Genomic DNA, 20,465 nt, shown 5'->3' with positions numbered 1-20,465 from the left:
TTCACTAGCAAGTGAGTTTACAGGGGACTTACAGTTTATAAACACTAATATGGTATTAAAATTAAAATAAATGCCAAATATTCCTTCTCTAGATGAGTAAAATTTTAATAATGTATTCTCAATATTATTTACTTATAAATTTATTGATAAATTGACCAATTATATACATGTGCCACCATACTAATGGAATAAATATTATCTTTATAATAAGACATACATAAAGAGATATCTTTCAAAGTGCAGGATAAAAAAAGAAATAAAAATAAAGGTTCTAGTATTTTCTATCTGCTCTTCAAAGCATTGTCTTTCACATCTCATTGGAAAGCCACTGCACCAGACAGCTAGTACATTCCTAGGCTCACCTCCCTTTACACTCTTATGCATATGCATGTAGACAGATATCAATATGCCATTCACCAAAGCAACTCAACTACAGGAAGGAAAGCAGAGGCCAGGAGAGTGATCAGGGATGGTGACGACATCACCAGTAGATGGTGACTTGATGGCAACTACCACCCTTCTCTCAACAAACTGGGGTCATTATGAGGGTTAAGGATAACACCAAGCATGAAGCAGCTCTTGATCCCCCATAGTACAAGAAAAGCAACCTGGGTGAAGTCAGAGGAGCAGAGGCTGTATGCCACCTGAGGACAGGCAGGGTCATGGGGCTTCCAGGATGGCCTCCGTTCTCTCATAGGATCAGAACCCTGGGATCTCAGAGACATGTTTATACTTCTAGGGGCTGACTTTCCAGCTATCCCTGAGGAGGATTTAGGAGTCAGCAGGCTCAGTATGAATGCAAGACCCACTTTACCGCAGGGATATGTGTCTATTTCCTGGCAGAGATAGCATTGCTAAGCTTAGATCGTGTTTGTAGAATTTGCACCATCGTAGGTGCCTGCTCACTTCCCTTTTGCACAGGGTGTTAGTAAGGAAAACTGCCATTGTGGTGCCAATTACAACTATAAATAGCTGAACCTATGGGAGGAAACTGTGCTGTAGACACTCATTCTCTAGATGGCTCAAGGAGAAAGCACCTCACACCCTACCTCCTGCCCTCTGATGAGCTGAGAGGAGAGGGGAGGAGCCTGGCTTGTCCATTCAGAACTATGGTCAGGCCCCCAGAGCCACCCCACAAGGCATTTGGCCGCACTCTGCCAACAACAATCCTTCCTGCAGATCCATCGCAAGTCCAGCAATTATGCCGTTTTCAATATGAGTGCAAGAGAGGGGCTGGGATTTAATCAGAACCCCATCCAACTCTCCATGCATTCATCCGCTCACACACTCACTCATTTAACAAATACGCAAAGAGCACCTACTCTGTTCTGGACATACGGGGGACGCTGGGGGCACACAGTTGAGAAGTTCCCATTGGTACCAATGACGTGCTGGGAGACAGCAGAGTGCTGGCTGCCGTTGGCATTGCTGAGCACATCCCAACCAGCCCTGGCCCAGTGCAACAAGCTCACTACCTTTGTACAAACCTTTTGTGTTGTACTTTATGGACACCATCTCTCCACACACTACCGCAGCCTGAGAAATTCAGTCAGAGGGGCTAGCCCGCTGTCATTAAACCAGACAAAAACCCAGCTCACCTGGGTAAGAGCAACGTTTTTTATCCAGACACTAAATTGCCATCAGGTGATGTTATCACAGAACTAAAGAGAGGCAAACAGATGGCTTCAGACAGGATCCAAGGCTCACAGAGCTTCCCTGATGTTACAAATGAAGAGAAGCGAGGACAAGTCACAGACACAGAGCTGGCACTGGGTGCACAGCAGACTGACACACAGAAGCCTGCTCTTATTAATACATCTGTAACAAAAGACAGCCACATCCCACTTACAGTTTTTTGTTAATCAAGTGCTATTAATTTCCAAATATGAGCCATACCTCTAAGAAACACATAATCCTACCTTTCTTTTGAAATATACATTGTGAGAGTATTTGTTTATATTGTCATGACCCTTTATACTACAGGCTTTGAAAAGCTCTATTTTGATCCCTCCTACATGCTTAAATAGGTATCATGTTAGACAGACTCAAGGAATCCAAGGCTTGGATTTCAGTCCACGCTGTCTCCATGATCTCTGAGCAGTTTCTTGGACATCTCTTTTGGGGCTTATTTTCCCAGTATTTTATCTTTTCCTTCTTTAGTAACAAGAACTCCAATGTTTAGCTGAATACATTGTCACCTAGCCAAAATGCTACATTTCCCAGCCTCCTTTCCAGTCAGTTATAACCTTCTGGCAAGTTCTAGCCACCAAGAAAAAAGACGTTTCATGTGTGACTTCTAGAAAGTCTTTTCTACTCCCACTGCCTAGTATGTGGTTGCAAGGGTTGGGGCTCCAGCATGCATACTGGACCACAGAATGACTTTGAGAACGGAAATAGCACATGGTGGAGCAAGAGGGCAAATGGAGTCCAAGTCTCTGACACCACAGGAGAGATTTCCCTCTTGTAAGAGAGATACAAACTTCTATTTTTCAGGTCTTGCACATTCACAGAAGACCTAATCCTACCTAACACAATTAGATACCTACTGTCATGGAGTGTTTGCAAGTGTTAGATTACAGTTACATTTGTATTTTGTTCTCAGAGTATTTCCCTAAGACCCTGGCTTCATGAACTGCTCTGAGAATAAAAGGGTTACCTGGTTAAACATCTTTGAGAAATAACACATACAATATCTGCCTCTGGAAATCACATATTCCATATCGCCATACAAAAGGCTTTGAAAAGAACAGATGCAAAGAAATCTCTGTGTTTAGTCCAAAATTTCACAAACTCATTTGACTTTGTTATCTTTCTCCCACATAACTTTTATTTAAAAGCTGGTTTCATAGGAAACGATTTGAAAAATTCTGGGTCAACTTTTTGGTACTAATAGTTAATACCCAAATGGTTGTTTTTAGCCCTACAATATGGTTTACCTCATTGGGTTCACTTCCATCCATCCCAGGCCCTCATGGTATGTGCTTTCACAACTCTCTAAAAATGTTTCCCACAGCATGGTTATTAACTTTATTGGTTTATAATTGTATGTGTGATTACATTTCTGTCTCCCTCACTAGGCAGTAAATGTTCCAGGTAGATATTGGAACTGACCATTTTATCCCCCCAGTGTAAGGCACATTATAAATCATCTGGCCAGCAAATAGTTGCTCAATATATGCATGATTTCTGAACTCTGCTTTACTATTAGGCACTTGGTGCAAATGGCAGTGATGGCGTAAGTGTAAGGCAGTTTTGGAAAAGTGCTCACTTTGGGGAGGGGTTTAATCCCTTTTTGCTCTCTTGGTGACAGTAGGCCATTCACTCCAGCAGCCCATGTGCAATCTTAGTGGGCTGAACATTAGATTGCCTCTTCCACGGGAGCATGACTCGATGCACAGAGGAAATCCTGAGGAATGCTGACTTAAGGATAAACAGATTTTTTAATGTGTTTTCAGATAAAGGAAAAAAAAACCCTCAGAGTTGTCAGCAACACTCCATTACTCAGTTCGACTGGTCTGATGTCCAAGACATATGACTTGCATGGCTAGAAGTTGGTGTTGGCCATGAGCTAGAACTTACGTGGGGCTGCCAAGTAGTGTGAAAAACAGGGCCCCTGCACATGGTCTGAGATTCTCAGAGCCTCGGGGCTGCATTCCAAGAGGGTGCATCCCAATAGCAAGTAAAGCACCAGGCAAAAGATTTCCTTGTGTCAGGATTCTTGTGACCAAGCCCAGGGAATCCCAGAACATCACTTCTATGATGTCCTCAGTCAAGCAAGGCACGAAGTCCAGCCCAGACGCAAAAGGAGGGGAGATTCTCCAGGGAGGAAGGGCACACATTTACAGGGTGGGGAGGCAGTCACGGCAGCCTTCTTCAAACCTGTCTACCACAACATTTCAATTGTGATAGTAATTAGAACCAGCACTAGATATTGCTATTTAATGCTCTAATAAAGAAACACGTATATTGTGTCCTGCCAATGGGTTTCAGCCCCGGGCAAGTTAGCTATGGATTCAGTGTGACCAAAGGAAATGACAGCAAAACGCTCTTTGGGGTGAAAGGGTTATACCCAACTCTATTTCCAGGTGGCACGTCAGTCACTAGAATCCCATTCACTCAGAGCGAGTCTGCATGCAGCAAGCCAGTCTCTGCCTCTGGGCCCCTCTGTCCACACAGCTGTCCTCTGGGCTTCTCTGGGCTTCTCTACACAGCCATCCCACACAGCCATCCCACACAGCCATCCTCTGGGCCTCTGTCCTCAGCACTGCCACCACTCCAGCCTCTGCTCTGCTCTCCTGCAGCCTTGCAGCCGTGCCACTGTGTTGCACCCAGAGTACTCTTTTTATAGAGTCAACAGCCATGCATTGCCCACAGAGGTATACAGTGGGCTAGTCAACCAGGGCCAGGTGAGAAACCTGGCCACAGGAACTCTCATCCTATCCACACTCCACCCCTCCAGGATTCTCTCCTTTCAATCTATGTGCCCTTAGTCCTCTGCAATGGTCCCTGTGCAAGGAAGCTCAGACTCTGTTCTCCAGACTCTCCAGCAAAAAGTCTTGCAGACACACAGGCCAGACTCATGGCTCTGTCTCTGACCTCTGCCTCTTTGGTCTTAATGGCTGGAACTGCTGCTCTGGTTTCAGTTGTTGCCATAGCTCCAGTAAGATTTGATTTGGCTTCCCGTCTAATTTCCTTCCATCTACTTCTGCCCGTATCAAATCAAGACCCACATCTGGGTCCTCGTAACCCTCATGGGGCCCCTCAAATTCCTCCTGTGAGTAACAGGTCTTATTTCTTTCCAGGTTCTCATTGCTTCAGCTACTGTACGTGTCACCTTGCATTTTGTAATCGCTGCCTCAAGGCCGGCTGCACTGTCAGGGAAGACAGCTTTCCCATCTCTGAGGCCAACAGACAATTCCATCCACCCCTAAGTCCCACAGCCACCAGCTCAGCCTGAGTATAGGGGTGGACCATAGAGTGCTCCACGACCCAGGGAGGGGGCTGCTCCTCTCCTTGGGGAACTTTCAGCTGCCGGATCTTTATTTTCTTTACAACCACTGGGCATGCTTTCAATACAGGAGGCGTCAGTGCTTCCGGCACCACCCCTTCATCCTTCCCCAGCTCCTCCATTTCTGGGGCTGATGGCACCTTTCTCTCCCCTTCCCCAAGTGCCTCCTCTGCTACTGTGCCTCGCAACAATGCCAGCTCAGTCTTCAGAAGCTCTCTTACCTTCAGCTCAGTGCCTCGCAGATGACATTCTCATGCCACCTCCGCCTGTGCTTCCCTCAGGAGTTCCTCTTTTTCTTTGATGGCCTCTTCCTCCTTCAGCACACCTGGCAGCACTGCCGTCTCACCTCCAATGGCACCTGGCTGCCGGCGCTCTCGTGCTGCCTCCTCCCGCATCAAGGCCATCTACTTCCTCACAGAACCCACAGAAGTTTGCAGCTCGCGTTCTTGTGTCGCCATTTCTTGGGTCTCCTCTGTAGACCTTTTTAGGACTGTGAGAAGCAGCCAAGCCACAGTCCCCGCTGCCTCCCAGGCACTCTGCTTCTCAAAGGGTCTGCTTACTATGTCAAGAGCCACCCTTACTGCCTCAGGTATGACCTCCACTTGCCTCCAGTCCTGGGGTGGGGCCCAGTCCTCTAGGAGGCAAGCCACCTCAGACCACATACCCATTGGGAGATGATCCACTGTCTCCCCATTCACAGGGGCAGCCCACTAAAGCACCCCTCCCATAAGGGCAGCCTGTCTTTTTCCCTGGTCAACAGTGAACCCTACCAACTACGCCAATTGTCTTGCCAATGGGTTTCAGCCCCAGGCAAGTTCACTATGGATTCAGTGTAACCAAAGGAAGTGACAGCAAACCACTCTTTGGGATGAAAGGGTTATACCCAACTTTATTTCCAGGTGGAAGGTCAGTCACTAAAATCCCATTCACTCAGAGCGAGTCTGTGTGCAGCAAGCTGGTCTCTGCCTCTGGGCCCCTCTGTCCACACAGCTGTCCTCTGGGCTTCTCTGCACAGCCGTCCCACACAGTCGTCCCACACAGCTGTCCTCTGGGCCTCTCTGCCTGCACAGCCATTCTCCGGGGCCTCTCTGTACAGTTATCCCACACAGCCATCCTCTGGGCCTCTGTCCTCGGCGCTGCCATCACTCCAGCCTCTGCTCTGCTCTCCAGCAGCCTTGCAGCCCTGCCACCATGTCATGCCCAGAGCACTGGGCAGAGCTCTTTATATAGAGTCAACAGCCATGTACTGCCCACAGGTGTACAGTGAGCTAGTCAACCAGGGCCAGGTGAGAAACCTGGCCACAGGAACTCTCATTTTATCCACAATTATTATATCACTAATTTGATTTTTAATATTTTGATAGCTGTACTAATATAGCTGGTTTCTTTTATAATCCCATTTTAATTTATGTATTAAAAATATTATTCTGAGAACATATCTCAGCCTCATCAGACTGCCAAAGCAACCCAGAGCACACGAAAAGTTAACCCCTGTGTCGGGTAAGAGTATGGTTGCCCAGGGGTGGACAGTGAGCCACCACTGATCTTCCCACCCTGCTGGCCATGCTGCCCCTCTTGTCGCCTTGTCACTGGGCAAATGTCTTATCTATAAAAGGTCTGCAGATGAAGAGGCCCCAAAAGCAACTTCAAGAAAGTATAATCAACTCAAGAAACAGCAACTATACCTAAACCAATAATTGGGAAATCATGAATTATTTAATTCTACATTCCAAGAATATCTGCATGGAAAACAGACCATAAAGGAAAGAGAAAAAGAAGTAATTCAATTAGAGCAAGTGAAAAACAGCCCTGCTCCACATTAAGGGCCCCATGGGCAGCTGTTCCTTGCTTGGCTCGTACTTCCCCAATCCCAACCAGGAGGGCAAAATACATATGCAATCACTCAGGTCCCCTTCTCTGGCAAGAAATGCCTGTGTCTCCTCAAAGAATATTAATTCCATGAGACAAATTTCTTGAGGGAATAAAACTGGGTAGCATATAAGTTCATGCATTTAAGGCCAGGAAAATTTTCATTAATTCTCAGCAACTCTGTAGCAGTGCAGACCATAGAATATGGGTTTGGCAAGAACTTTAGAAGTGATTTCTTAGTAGGGTGACCAACTAGTCCTGGATTGTCACAGGCTTTCTAGGTTTTATTATGAAAAGTCTGGTGTCCCAGGGAACCCCTCAGCCCTGGGTAAGCCAAGAGTAGTCCGTCACTCTACTTACTAATGATTTTAAAGAGATCAGCCCTAATATCAAACATCCCAGTATTTTTGTGATATTGTACCCCTTTAGGAAACAACAGTGATATCTTAGAGACTATAGCCTATTCTAATTTCCCAAACTGATTGAACTGTACAAACTGATCAACCACTTCTGTTAGAATTAACATATCATACGAAACTCTTAATGTAGAACAATTGGTAGTATTCTAACCAGTGAGTCACCAGGAACAGCATGGTTGCCCGCCTAGAGGTGCTGTTGTGTCAGCAGAGAGTGACTGCCTTTCATTTTGAAAAAGATACGGAGATCCTTGATCTCTACAAAGGTTTTCACAAAGCTCCAAGGTGGGTAGGTGAAACGATAGGACAAGCATTCGGTTTTACATTTGATCTGCTGGAGCCTCCGGACACTATGTAGTTTATTCACAGGCAGTTTCTAAATTCCTGTTCTAGTTCTCCCAGGACCGTTTCCAGTCAAACCCCTCCACCATCTCGGTTTTGCTCTTTCCGGACCTTCTGTTTTCTAAGTTCTCCTCCTGCCTTCGTGATTGCTCCTTCTCTGACTTCTCTTGCGGCTGTTTTCTTAGAAGCTTCTCCCAGGGGCTGTCTCCTGTCCACTCCCTACATCTCTCTAGGATGGCTCTCATGTCGGCTGTAACCCCAGGTCAAGCCCAGGGCTTCCTTAGTCAGCTCCGCTGAGAATTACCAAATCTAAGCCCAGATTCCCACTGGCCTCCCTCCCAAGCTCCTGGTCCACATCTCCTGTCACCATCTAGGCACTTGCACATGAAATTTAGTATATGTCTGTAATGGAATTTATTATCTTCCCTGCTAAACCTATTCCTTCCTCTGCATCTTTTATTTCTACTGCTGGCAATCCTAGCCATTCACCCATGCACAAAAGGTCCAAGTCCTCTTTGCAGCTTCATTCTCTTTACCCTTAACAATTAATAAATGCCAGTGTCCTGCCAATGGGTTTCAGCCCCAGACAAGTTCACTATGGATTCAGTGTGACCAAAAAATGACAGTAGAACGTTCTTGGGGTGAAAGAGTTATACCCAACATTATTCCCACAGTGGCAGGTCAATTACTAGAATCCCATCCACTCAGAGCGAGTCTGCACGCAGCAAGCCAGTCTCTGCCTCTGGGCCTCTCTACCCACGCAGCCATCTCAGTCTCTGTCCTTGTCTCTGCTCTCCTGCAGCCACGCAGCCCTATAGCCATGCCACTGTGTCACCCAGAGCACTGGGTAGAGTTCTTTATATAGAGTCAATAACAACATATTGCCCACATATGTGTTGTGAGCTGGCCAACCAGGGCCCGGTGAGAATCCTGGCCACAGGAACCTTTATCCACACCAAGTCCTACCAATTCTGCTCTACTCTCAAGTGTATGATACATATTTATATTTTTCCATAGCAAACACCAATGCATTTTATTGCTACTATGAAGCTCATAGTTTATGCTCTTAAGGTCAAAATATACTTGAAAGTCGTAGTAAAATATTGCATAGTTCCTTTAAAAGGTAGATTTATGCTGTGCATGGAAGTATGCAGAGGTGATGTAGGAGAAAGACATTATAATAGCAAAGAAATCATAACCTCTTGCAGCTGAAGAAAAGCACCACAGTTGTTTATCCAGTATACCTGTTAGGCTCTACTTGGGCTGGAACACAAGATTCCCAGAGGGGTCACACTTTGGGAGACAGGAGTTTATAAAGTTATGAAAGTGGTGATGCTCAAGGTGGGGGTAAGGACCAAAACTAACCCCAGGTCTCTCACATACTTGCACTTACCAATACCCCTCCAACCAAATTATGATCTTTGAACCCTGGAGAAATAGTTCCCCCCTAGAAAACTCCTATGATACCAATACTAATGGACTATGATAGCGAGTATGTTTCTCAGGTGAGTAATGACAACAAAGAGTTTGGAAAACCAGTCAACTAGAGTAAAACTCTAATTAGTTCCAGCAAGTTAGCAAGCCATAAAGACTGTCAGGCCCTACATGACTTTCCATCCCAAGAGAAGATTCTAAGTGAGTTCTAATTAGCCCAGAAACAAACATCATGATCAAGTCAAGCAGAAATTGACAAACTAAGATTAGAGAAAGGGTATCAACCTATTTTAATACATTTTAAAAATTATGTTCCTTTTGTCATATGAAATAAAAACCTCTATTATTTTAATTAAAATGTAATTTTCATGGAGAACACATATATAGTTATAAAATACTGGTTGTTGTTTTTTTAATTCCAACTCCTGTTTGGAATTGTCCACCTCTGGACAGGACACCACTGCTATTTTAAAGAAGACATTTGAGGCATGGTCATTGCAACTAGAAGCAGCTCCCTAGCCTCTAAGTGTATATAGGACACATAATCCTATTTTAGGGGCATAAATCTAAAACAATACATAAAGCAATAGTATCCTTCTTGTAAATTTTAGGAGGCAATTGGCAACATTGGGTTGAAAACAAAGAGACTGAAATTCTGCTCTTATCTTCAGGACAAAATGTCATGAAAGTTTAGGCCATAATTTGAATGCATTTCATAGCATTTTACAGTTTCTACAACACTTGTATTATCTTAGTTCCTCATAGCTGGGTTAGAGTTCCACTAAGTTCCTCCCAGCTCAATGACTCTATGTATCCATATTTTTACATATATATTTATTTTATTTAATGCAAGTAAACTATGTAAAGAGACCCCAAAATAAAACAAATTACTAAATAATCATTTATCAAACAACTCCATATTGCAATGATTTTGCTCTTAAAGTGCTTTAAATAGTAAACTCCTATAGCATATTATTAAATAAGGGGATACTGTATTTGCAAAGTCAATTTACTTTCAGTGTTTCAAAACTATCTGGGGAGATCTGTGGAAGCACTTGCTCTCCGGAGACTGAGAGCCTGAGTTTTCCTTCTTGGGGGGAGGCACGGCCCTACCACCTTACCGTTGCAGAAATCTACATTCCCCTCTAAGAAAATACCTAAAAGGAAGGAGATTTACACAGTGTCTAAAGATCCTGTGTATCTTTGGTTTCAGCTTTTCTTTTTAGTTTTTTATTCTTATTTGATAATAATACTGACTACAGTTTATGTGTCCAAAGTACCTCTCCAAAAATCTTATTTGTCTGTTCTTCCTGATAAAAAAAAAAATCTTTAAGAATAGCTTTCTCATGCTTGTCCTGAATGAGGGAAATGAAAATTTTGACTGTCATCTCCATGTACTTTTAATTTCTGCCCTAAAAGAAACAAAACGCTCAAAACACCTGTGCCCCATTCCTCCCCCACTCCACAATACTTCTCTCCCTCAAGAAGAGCCTTCCAGTCATGCATGCAGAGATTTGGCTACAGGTTGCAGCCCAAACACATCCCCATCTCAAAGTGAGCAACCCCAGATCAGGGGCCCATCGTGTTTGGAGGGTTGAAGAATCCTACTTGCAGGCAGTGAAGAGGCCGTACAGTAACACCAAGCATGATAGGTCGTAAATAAAGAAAACTAAGATCTTTTGACCAGTCTGTCTCCTGGTGTTCTTCAATTTCTGACTTAAGTGAGCCAATAGAATCTAAATAAAGTCTGCCCAGAGAGGAAAGACAGCACACATTTAGCAGACCCTAAAACACTTGAACATTTTGAATTAAGTCAGGTACATCTGCTCTTAATTACCTACATGCACACACACACACACACACACATAAACACATACATGTGGAGAGATCAAAAACAGCTGTAAGTTATCTGCTGTTCCTCCCACTGGGAGGTGGAGCCTAAGTCTCCTCCCTTGTATCTGGCTGGCTTTAGTGCCTCGCTTGACCTAGAGAATATGGTACTCATGATATTCTGAGGCTGCTGAGGCTGGCTCGGAAGGCACACAGCTTCCACCAGGTGCCTTGGGCTACTCACTGTTGGAGAATTCCCACTGAGGCTGCTTTCTTAGAATCCAACTGCCACTTTCTGAGAAAGCCCGGGAATCCCAGCATCAACTGCCAGCCATACAAGTGATCCATCTCAGACCACACAGCCAAGTGGAGTCTTTGGATGACTACAGCCCAGACACCATCTCACTGGGGTGCATTGAAGACCCCAAACAAGAAGGCCCTAGCCTAGCCCTTCCTTACAAAATTGTGAGCAAAGTCAAATGTGGGTTTTAAGTTATTAACATTCAAGCTGGTGTGATAAGCAGTGATAGATTTCCAGAACAAGCATATTCCCACAGTTCCAATTCTGATGCCCTGCATCCTAAAAAGGACACCAATAACTCAAGTTTAAATTTCTTCCATTTCCTACTTGCTAGTCATCCAGACTAACTTGAGTGACGGTTTGTAGGACTTTTCTGTCCTATCCAAATGGGACAAGATCAGAATATTGAAAACTGCTCAAGCCACAGAGGTAAAACAACATTTAGAATATTTGGTTTCTAGTTGATGTGGCTGACTTAAATCTCCATGTTATGTGTATCTTACCCTAAATCAGTTATAATCGCTAATAGGAAGAAGGTAGATCTATAATCACAATATTTTGAAGAAATTTCTCCCCCCTCCTTCAAATTTCTTCCTGACTTATACTTTATCATCTTGCATCATATCACCAACTTTAATGCCTTACAACTTAACAAGGAAATGCATTAAATACTGCCATCTTTGAACATCATGAGGGTTGGAGCCTCTCCACCACTTAAAGTACCCAAGTATTGAAAATCAGAACAAACAGAAGAACTATTATAAAAGAAAAACACTGCTCTCCCATTCATCTCTTCAAGTAAGGAGAAAATGGAACACAGTGAATTCCGCTACACACACACACACACACACACACACACACACACACACACACAAATTATGCTGGAGGCTATATGATGTCATATTTTACCCTTCAAAAGAGAATCCTATCATTTGGAATTATAATATAGTTTCCTTTCATTAAGCTTGCCCTGTATGAAATAGGTGTCATCCTTTCATGGCTGAAACTTTTTCAGAGAAAGGACTGGGAGCATCTTACACAAAACCTCTCAGGTCGGTTCAGGACAGAACTCAGAATACAGGTTAAGCAGCATCATTTCACCTGTTGACCAGTTATGCTTCTGAAAGTGTGGGATTTGCATAATATGCTAGATAGAACTTGTTCCCACTCTGTAAGATGTCTAGAATGTATTTAGACCAATTCTTCCAATACTTAGGAGGCAAAGACAATCAGATATATCTTGCTTGTGTGAAGCAAAGTTATCATAAACTAAACCACAAAGCCACTTCATGATTACCTTAGCTTACTCCACATAATACCACTGAGAAGAATTTACAGCTCTTTCAAAATCCAATGTCTATAAAGACAGAATGCCTTGAAGGAAAATGGTACCATACTTAAGATAGTGATATCTTTTATTAGTACAGTAACATCCTACTTTTATGGAATAGGATGGGTCTGAGGTCATTCCATAAAATTGATTTCCCAGAAAATGGAAATAGGCAATTTACCCTAAGAATTTTATTGAAAAATTATGCTATTCTATTTGAATAATGATGGGAATGTTCTACATGTTTCCTTTATTAATGAATTAAAATACACAAAACACCATAAAATTATATTAGAGGTTCAAAAGTATCACTTAAATCTTCTTTACCAGTCACTTTCATTTTGTAAAATCATCAGTTCCATTAAAATCATATTATGCAAAAATGGGTTTTTACTGTAATAATAGTTATTACCTATTTAGCTCCCAAGGATGTTGTGAAAATTAAATAATAAGCCATTGGAAAGCAATACAAAGTGTCGCTAATACCAGAAGCCGAGAGAGGCAGCCAGATGGAAAAATGAAGGAAAAGAGCACCTGATACATTGAAAATCACAGCTTTCATCTGTAATTCCATTACTGCCAATACTCTATGTGGTGGTCATGTGTGCTGATGGTATCTGATTTAACCTTCTCAACATTATGATGTATCAATTATAGCCCTCATGTTACAGATGAAGGTCAGAATTGTGTAACATGTCTAATGTCACTCAGTTGGTAAACATCAGAACCCAAGTGTGAACCCAAGTTTATCTTAGTCAATGGCCCATCCAACATCACCTGATGTATGTACCTCTTCTATATGCACCCATGTCTCATAACTGCCCGTAGATTCTTACCCCATGTGGAAGGTCCACTTTAAATACCTCTTCCTCCAGGAAGCCATCTCTCTTCTGCTCACCTGAGACACTTTCGTTCAAAACCTTTGTTGATTACAGCTATTCATTGTATGATTATGTATTATGCATTTTATTAACCCAGCTAAATCACTAGCTCTTTGAGATCACGGCTCTGTCTGACTTGCCCTTGGAGCCCCAGATGCGGAGCACCTGGTACAGAGCTTTGATCACAGTGAGCAAAGAGCAAATGTTGGCTAAACTGAGTTGGGAAAGAGTGTTAACTTAACTACAACTACATTTGCTGCCAGATGCAGAGCAAATGCTTTTACTAGAGGTTCGTTATGTCAGATACCTCTGTGGGAAGTTTCTCCAGTTTTCCCATATGTATGTACCTAATAGAGATGTGGTAAGATTGAATTGTTCAAGTAGAGTATTTGACATATACTAGGTACTCAATAAATGGTAAGGTTTTTTTCCCTTTTAATTCCAAGTGAAGGGAATAGTGTAAACAGAGAAATGTAAGCAGAGAAATGTAAATTCAGTATGATATGTAGTCTGTCTTAGATGAATCAGAGCAGGCAGAGAGTTTTAAAAGATAATATAACATAAAGTTATGGCTCTGGAATCAGACTGTTTCATTTTCTGCCTTAGCCCCCTACAAGCTGGATGAAACTTGGGCAAGTTATTTAACCTCTCTGTGTCCCATTTTCCTCATTTATAAAAAGGAGCATAAGAAGCAAAAAAGATCCATTCATAAAGTAATCATTAGAATGAATTGAGAAAATCCATGTAGAATACATGGCACAGGACATGGTTCACACCAAGCACTCAAATTACTAATGCTACTATCACCATCATAAAAATCTTAGTAATCTGTTCAAAGGAGAAGACGTGATTTTTAACAAACCTATAAAATCTTGCACTTGTAATGTGTCAAACCCAAAGATTTATTTCTGGCATTAAATTATAGGTGGCAGCATTGAGATTGTGCACTTCATTCAAGCAATACTTACTGTCTATTTTGCCCCAGACGTGGGTAAACAAACATACTTGATTCAAGGAATGCTGGGAATGAAAGAAACCAGGAGAACTAGGGAAAGTTCTAGACTTTGAAACTACAAGTAAGAAGAGGAGGTACATTCAACCCAAACATGCATCAGAGGTAAAGCTATCAGGTTTTAACAAAAATCAGAAGGGAAAAATAAACCGGAGCAGCAACTAAGACCAAAAACTGAACAACACAGTGGAGTAAAATGCTGACCACTGTAAGATAATTTACTGGAGTTAAAAGAGGGCTTATCTGAGAAGAGAAGAGAGTCATCAGGAATATTTTATTATGTATAACATATTTGTTTTCACTCACTAATCTTTCCATTTGCAAACCAGAAATAATGGACAATAACTGCATGTTTCAGAAACCTTAACTTCCCTGATTCTCACAGTAATACTGAAGGACCAATTAAAAGAGATTTTACACATACGATACCTGTACCTGCCCCAGCACTATTTTTTCCAAAGCACTAATTTGTCCTGTTTATGAGCAGCTTTGTGAAGAATTCAGGTTCCTCTTACAAAGCTGATCATGAACCAAGGAATTCAGGGTGCTGGAGAACACCAGGGGCTCCCAGCAGCCAGGACACACGGTGACAGTCAACTGCAGTGCCAAGCAAGATAGCTAAGAACTACTCCTCGTTCAGCATAAAGGTCCCAAAGGATAATAAAAGCTTGGCAACCTTCAAAAGCTTCACTTGTTTCCTGAACTGGGTGGGGAAACAGCTTGCTTAGTGGGAAAAACCACAGCCTAGGGCCAATCCATTGGCCAGATTCATCAGAGATAGCTGAGACAGAACAGATTTTTCCCTTCCATACAGGAATGACTCATGAGCTTATTTATTCCAAAAGTTACATCTTCCATTGAGAGAAGTGGATGACAGGAAGTTAGATGATAATGGTTCAAGTTCAAGTTGGTGATCCCTCTCTCTCCGGTCCTTCACGTCTCTATGCACACTTACACAGGCACCCTACCAATGCCCAGTATGTTTTGACCCTTCTGTCTCCATTTTTCACTGTAAATAAACCAATACAAATACTCCCTTTTCATTTACTCTTTGTTCTTTTAGAACAGGAATGTACGTGGCTTGGTTAAGAATTTGGACTTGGAGTCAGACTACCTGGATTAAAATCCTGATTCTGCTGAGTTGCAAACTGTGTGAATTTGGACAAGTTACTTAATTGCTCTGGGCCTCAGTTTTGTTATCAAAAATGGGGATAATAATATTCCTTATATCACAGAGTTATTATGAGGATAAATAAGCTAACATATGGGGAATAATTTCTACCATGTTGTTGTGAACAAATGTTTGATACTGTCATTATCATTACTTCACAGATGACCAAATATTCTTCTTCCAGTACAAATCTTCAGAACTACTTTAAGAATTTAAGAATTTTAAGCCTTACCAAAAATTCACCAATATCTTAAGAAGTTCAAATTAAACCATTAGTGAACATAGGTCTTTTAGGGAAACTACACTTGTTCTATGAAAGATATTTTCTTCCCAGGCTAGAGAGATTTTTCTGGGAGTTTCAAGAACTCTCTCTTAAGAAAGAAGAATAAATATGGGTGTGTGTTTCTGTTTATCTCAGGAATCATCTTTCTTCTATATATATATATATCTATACAGGAAGAGAGTTCTAGATAGAAAATAAATAGAAAAATAAAACAGGCTTTTATTTTTCTATTTCATTTATCTGTTCCTTTTCTAGCATCTTTGAAAAGTCATAGCAACAGAAGGGCTTATTCATAGTTTTCCACATTTCTATATTTAAAAGATTCACAAAGGCAAGAGATAAATTTGCAAATTGCTTCTTTTCATACACTCTGTATCTTTCAAACATCAAGAGAGTAGAATTTTCTGCAAATCTGTTCTCTGACATATAAGAAATAATATTCAGTTAGTGAATTATTCTCTTTTAGGCATGGGGACCATTTATTCCACCTTTAATGAAGGCAGGGTGAGCTGTTTTTTGGGATTTCACTGGATTATGAAATTATTCAACTATATTAGCCCAAAAAAGAAGGTTGTAGTCATACATGCCCACTTATTTCCACATTTTTTTCTGTATTGTACAATATATTTAAATGACAAATAATCCCCATTTAGATTGGCCTGGTTCCGTCTGTCAATGATTATTTAATTCATGAATTGTTTGACTCACTGGGTAAAACAAGGACATCATCCCCAGGACCTGGAATGGTACAGTTGTGTCCTCCCCAGCCCTCTTCAACTCCCGCCCATGCTTCAGGGAGGGACCATTTCAAAGCTGATTCAGGTGCAGAGGTAGAAGCTAGAAAATAAAAGGAAAATAGCAAGAATAACTATGAAATCTGATTCACTATGATAACTTGCAAAATCTACCCTTTATTGTAGGATGCTGGTAGTATTTTCACTTCCCAAAGTAGCTGCCTTTTTATATTTTATAACCTTCTAAAAATCATTTATCGGGTATAAAGCAACTAATTATTCAATCCTTTGATTACCACCACATCTAGGGAAAATATATTCTACTTTTGTTATTAAACATTTGCGTTTTGTCTTATTATAAATATTATATATGCTTATCATGCAATATTTGGAAATGTAAATATAGAAAGAATAACAATAATTGCCTATAATCTTACCACCTAGAGATAACTGCCATTAACCTTTTATTTGTATTTTCTCTAGAATTTCTCAGCATTTTTAGGTAATTGACATAATATCATATATGCAGTTTTACATCCACTTCTTATTTTACTAAACAGTTTTTCATATGCATTTTCTAGTATCATTAAAACTCCTTGTAAGCATAATTATAATGATTACATAATATTCTATCATATAAAAAGTCCATACCTTACTTAATCCCTAATGTTTGGTATTTACGCTCTGTCTACTTTCTTTTTTTTTTCTATTTTGGTATCATTAATATACAGTCACATGAGCAACATTGTGGTTACTAGGCTCCCCCCATTTTCAAGCCCCACCACATACCACGTTACAGTCACTGTCCATCAGCATAGTAAGATGCTATAGAGTCAATACTTGTCTTCTCTGTGCTGTACCGCTTTCCCCGTGCACCCCCCACATTATGTGTGCTAATCGTAAATGTCTACCTTCTTTTTAAATTGTTAATAATGCAGTGTTAAATATCTCTATCAAAAAACTGCCAATAATCTTGATTTCTTCTTAAAACAGGATGTTAGCATGGACTCACTGAATCAAAAGTTCTGATCTTCTCACAGCTCTTAATGCATTTTAACAGCAGAATAATAATCTAGACACCTCCCATTGTAGTAATTTACCTACAGTTTATGTGTTCCAACTCATTTTTATTGATGGCTCTGCACTGATGATCAAATGGTATTTTCTTTTCAATCATCCCACTGACTTCTTCATCAGGGAACTGAAACATAAATCTAATAATTTCCAGTGGGGACTACCCTGTATCCATCATGCACAACACTGTGTTGAACCATCCCCACATGTTCTTTTCTGGAAGGTGATCCCTGGTACAGAGTCAAAAGGGCAGAGAGATTTTCTCAAAAGAGGATGAAAAGATTCACAGATGGTTACATGCTCTTCTTTAGTACAGATCTTCTTTTATTCAGTATTACCTTAAGAAGTTCAAATTCAACTATAAATGGAATCAAGTCTTTTAGGGAAAATATATTCTTTCTATAAAAAATATTTCCTTCTCAGCCTCAGGAGATTTCCTGGGAGTTTCTAGAACTCACATGATGGGGAGTGGGAGAGGTGGGTCTCATCTATTATTTGCTTAAGTCCACAAGCATAAATAATGAGTGTGTTCTCTATCAGAATTGTTCTAAGAGTAAGGATACAAAAAGGAATAAAATATTGCTCTGGCCCCCAAGTTGCTAACAATGTTGTGTAAGCTGTATAAATAAACACTGGGAGGGTAGAGCTCAGATAGGTATGCTCTTCAATGGTACCTAACAAAGGGAGGAAGTGAGACCTTTCCAGGGAAGGCTTCCTGGAGAAGAAGTATCTGAGCTGGATTTTGAAGGCTTAGTGGCTATAAAGGTAAAGGTGGAGGTTGAGGATACATGGTGAGGGTTTGCACTCCAGACAGAAGGATGATCATGAGCAATGGTAAGAAAGAAGAGATCAAGCGGAGGAACTATAGCAGTTTAGTGTGATGCGAAGCCACAGAGCTGGAAGGAGGCAAGTGATGAGGCTGGAGAAATAATCAGAGGTCAAAGTTTGAAGGGTAACGAAGATGGACCAGCCAAGGATGACCTCTGAGTTTCCAGGGAGATGGTGACGAATGGAGATGTCCATGAAGACAGACCTCGATGAATTCAGTTTGGGTCATAGAGAGTTTGGGGTGTCTTTGAGGCCTCCAGGTGGAGACACACAGCAAGCAGGGGACGGATATGAATCTGAAGGATAGGCGAGAGCTCTGAGTCAGAGAGGTGGATTTTGGTGTTCCCCTTGGAGGTTGTATGGGAAACTCTTGAGAATAGTTGTGACAGCTCCAAAAGATTATGGTATGAAGCGAGAAAATGCCTGAGGTCAGAACCATGGGAAGCACCCAGTCATTTTGTCTAACTGGAAACAACTCCCCAGGAGTCATGGTCTAATTAGAGCCCTGAGATAACTTAAAGTAAATAGATTGTGGTCAAGGAGATTTAATTAGCACAAAACATGCTGCATTCCATGGGGACTGGGCATTGTCTTGGAATAAGCCTCCCTCAGAAAGAGCCTTCTAAATATTTTGTAAACACCAATTCTATAGAGTAATACTTCTCTGAGTTTCCTCCCAATTTGGCCTCCTTTCCAATACTATACCCCAAATATTCTGGCAGGAATGGGGTGGCGGCCTTGTTGAAGTGGCCGCTAACTGGGACCAAAATGGCCGGAAAGAGACATCTTGATGCCTTATTTGCAGTGATATTTCCAATGGGCTATGACCAGGTTCTTTAAAACTCCACGCCAACCCTGAAAAACCCTTACTTACTTCAATTTTATTTCACAGATATTGGGAACAAATTCTTCACTTTCGTCATCTTCACTGTTGTTGATGGGAGAGGGCTAAAACTCTCTTTAGTTGAACAAACTACATCTTAGATAGTCTAAGGGATGTAATTATGAACAAATCTGATCATTCTATACCATTCTATCTTAAGAACACTTAGTGGAGAAGGAAGCATGTCTCACTCACTGGCAGAGTTATTAGATTTCTGTATAGTTAATGTCAGGATTCTATATGACCACTGTTAATATGGAAATTGGAGAGAGAAAAAGAAGCCTGCAAGAGTTAAAGAGGAAGCAGTCAGAGACATACATGAAGAACCAGAAGAAAGGAATGTCTTGGAAGCCTAAGAGATAGAGGATGTCCAGAGGGCAGAAGTGATTTTGTTAATAGCAGTTTCTGATAACAGAGGGAATTGAATTTGGCAACCAGAGGACAGGTGACCAGGGTGAGTGGTCCCAGGGAGTAGCTGAGGTGGAATCCACTGTGGATTACAGCGGACTGAGGAATGCACTGGAAGTGAGAAGGGAAGACACTGGGTCAGATCACCCAAAAAGTTCACTGGGGAATGGATAGACAGCTCGAAGATTTGAAACCTTCAGCCTTTGATCTGCTTTCCCAATCTTTAGATAAATTGGACTTATCTTGAACATGCACTCCATGAATTTTGATCAGGACCAATCTTTGTGATAAAGCCTCACCTGTCATTCAGAAACAGCCATAATTTGAGCTGGTCTGTGACTTGATATCTGAGTCAAATATGCTCTCTCCACCTTGATGATGTATTGAGCTTTTTATGGCTTTTTATGGCTCTGCATGAAGAGATGGCCAATCTTCTGAGAAATTTGTAAGACAGATACCAACTAGAGGAGAATGCAGTATCCATGAATTTTTTTTTTGTTTTACTTTTAATTGAGAGGCACTGAACAGAAGGAGCCAGTTACTAAGGAGAGATTAACTCACAAGACAGTCCTTCACTAATGGCACAAAGTTCAGAAGATGCTAGAAGGGATGGGCTGACTTCAAACAGGAGAAGGGCTAACAGATTCTCAGAGACCAGAAG

The 20,465-nt window shown here is 41.5% G+C and overlaps 1 protein-coding gene across 10 annotated transcripts in view; it reads right to left on the bottom strand.

The window, feature by feature from the left end:
* The window catches only part of PKHD1 (PKHD1 ciliary IPT domain containing fibrocystin/polyductin), a 421,695-nt gene that overhangs the window by 180,275 nt on the left and 220,955 nt on the right, over window positions 1–20,465 (bottom strand). For 9 of the 10 annotated variants that reach the window (XR_012125992.1, XM_073224035.1, XM_073224036.1 and 6 more), the window contains one exon: window positions 16,586–16,714. The exons of the other annotated variant lie outside the window; for it this stretch is intronic. Coding sequence is in view for 8 of the 9 variants with exons in the window: in XM_073224035.1 (XP_073080136.1) it covers window positions 16,586–16,714 (129 nt within the window). In the remaining variant the exon portion in view is untranslated. The remainder of the gene's footprint in view (window positions 1–16,585; window positions 16,715–20,465) is intronic. 10 annotated transcript variants of the gene reach the window in all.

Source organism: Manis javanica, chromosome 16, assembly GCF_040802235.1.
Source record: "Manis javanica isolate MJ-LG chromosome 16, MJ_LKY, whole genome shotgun sequence".
Lineage (NCBI taxonomy): Eukaryota > Metazoa > Chordata > Mammalia > Pholidota > Manidae > Manis > Manis javanica.
This window is presented reverse-complemented; position numbering and strand designations above follow the sequence as displayed.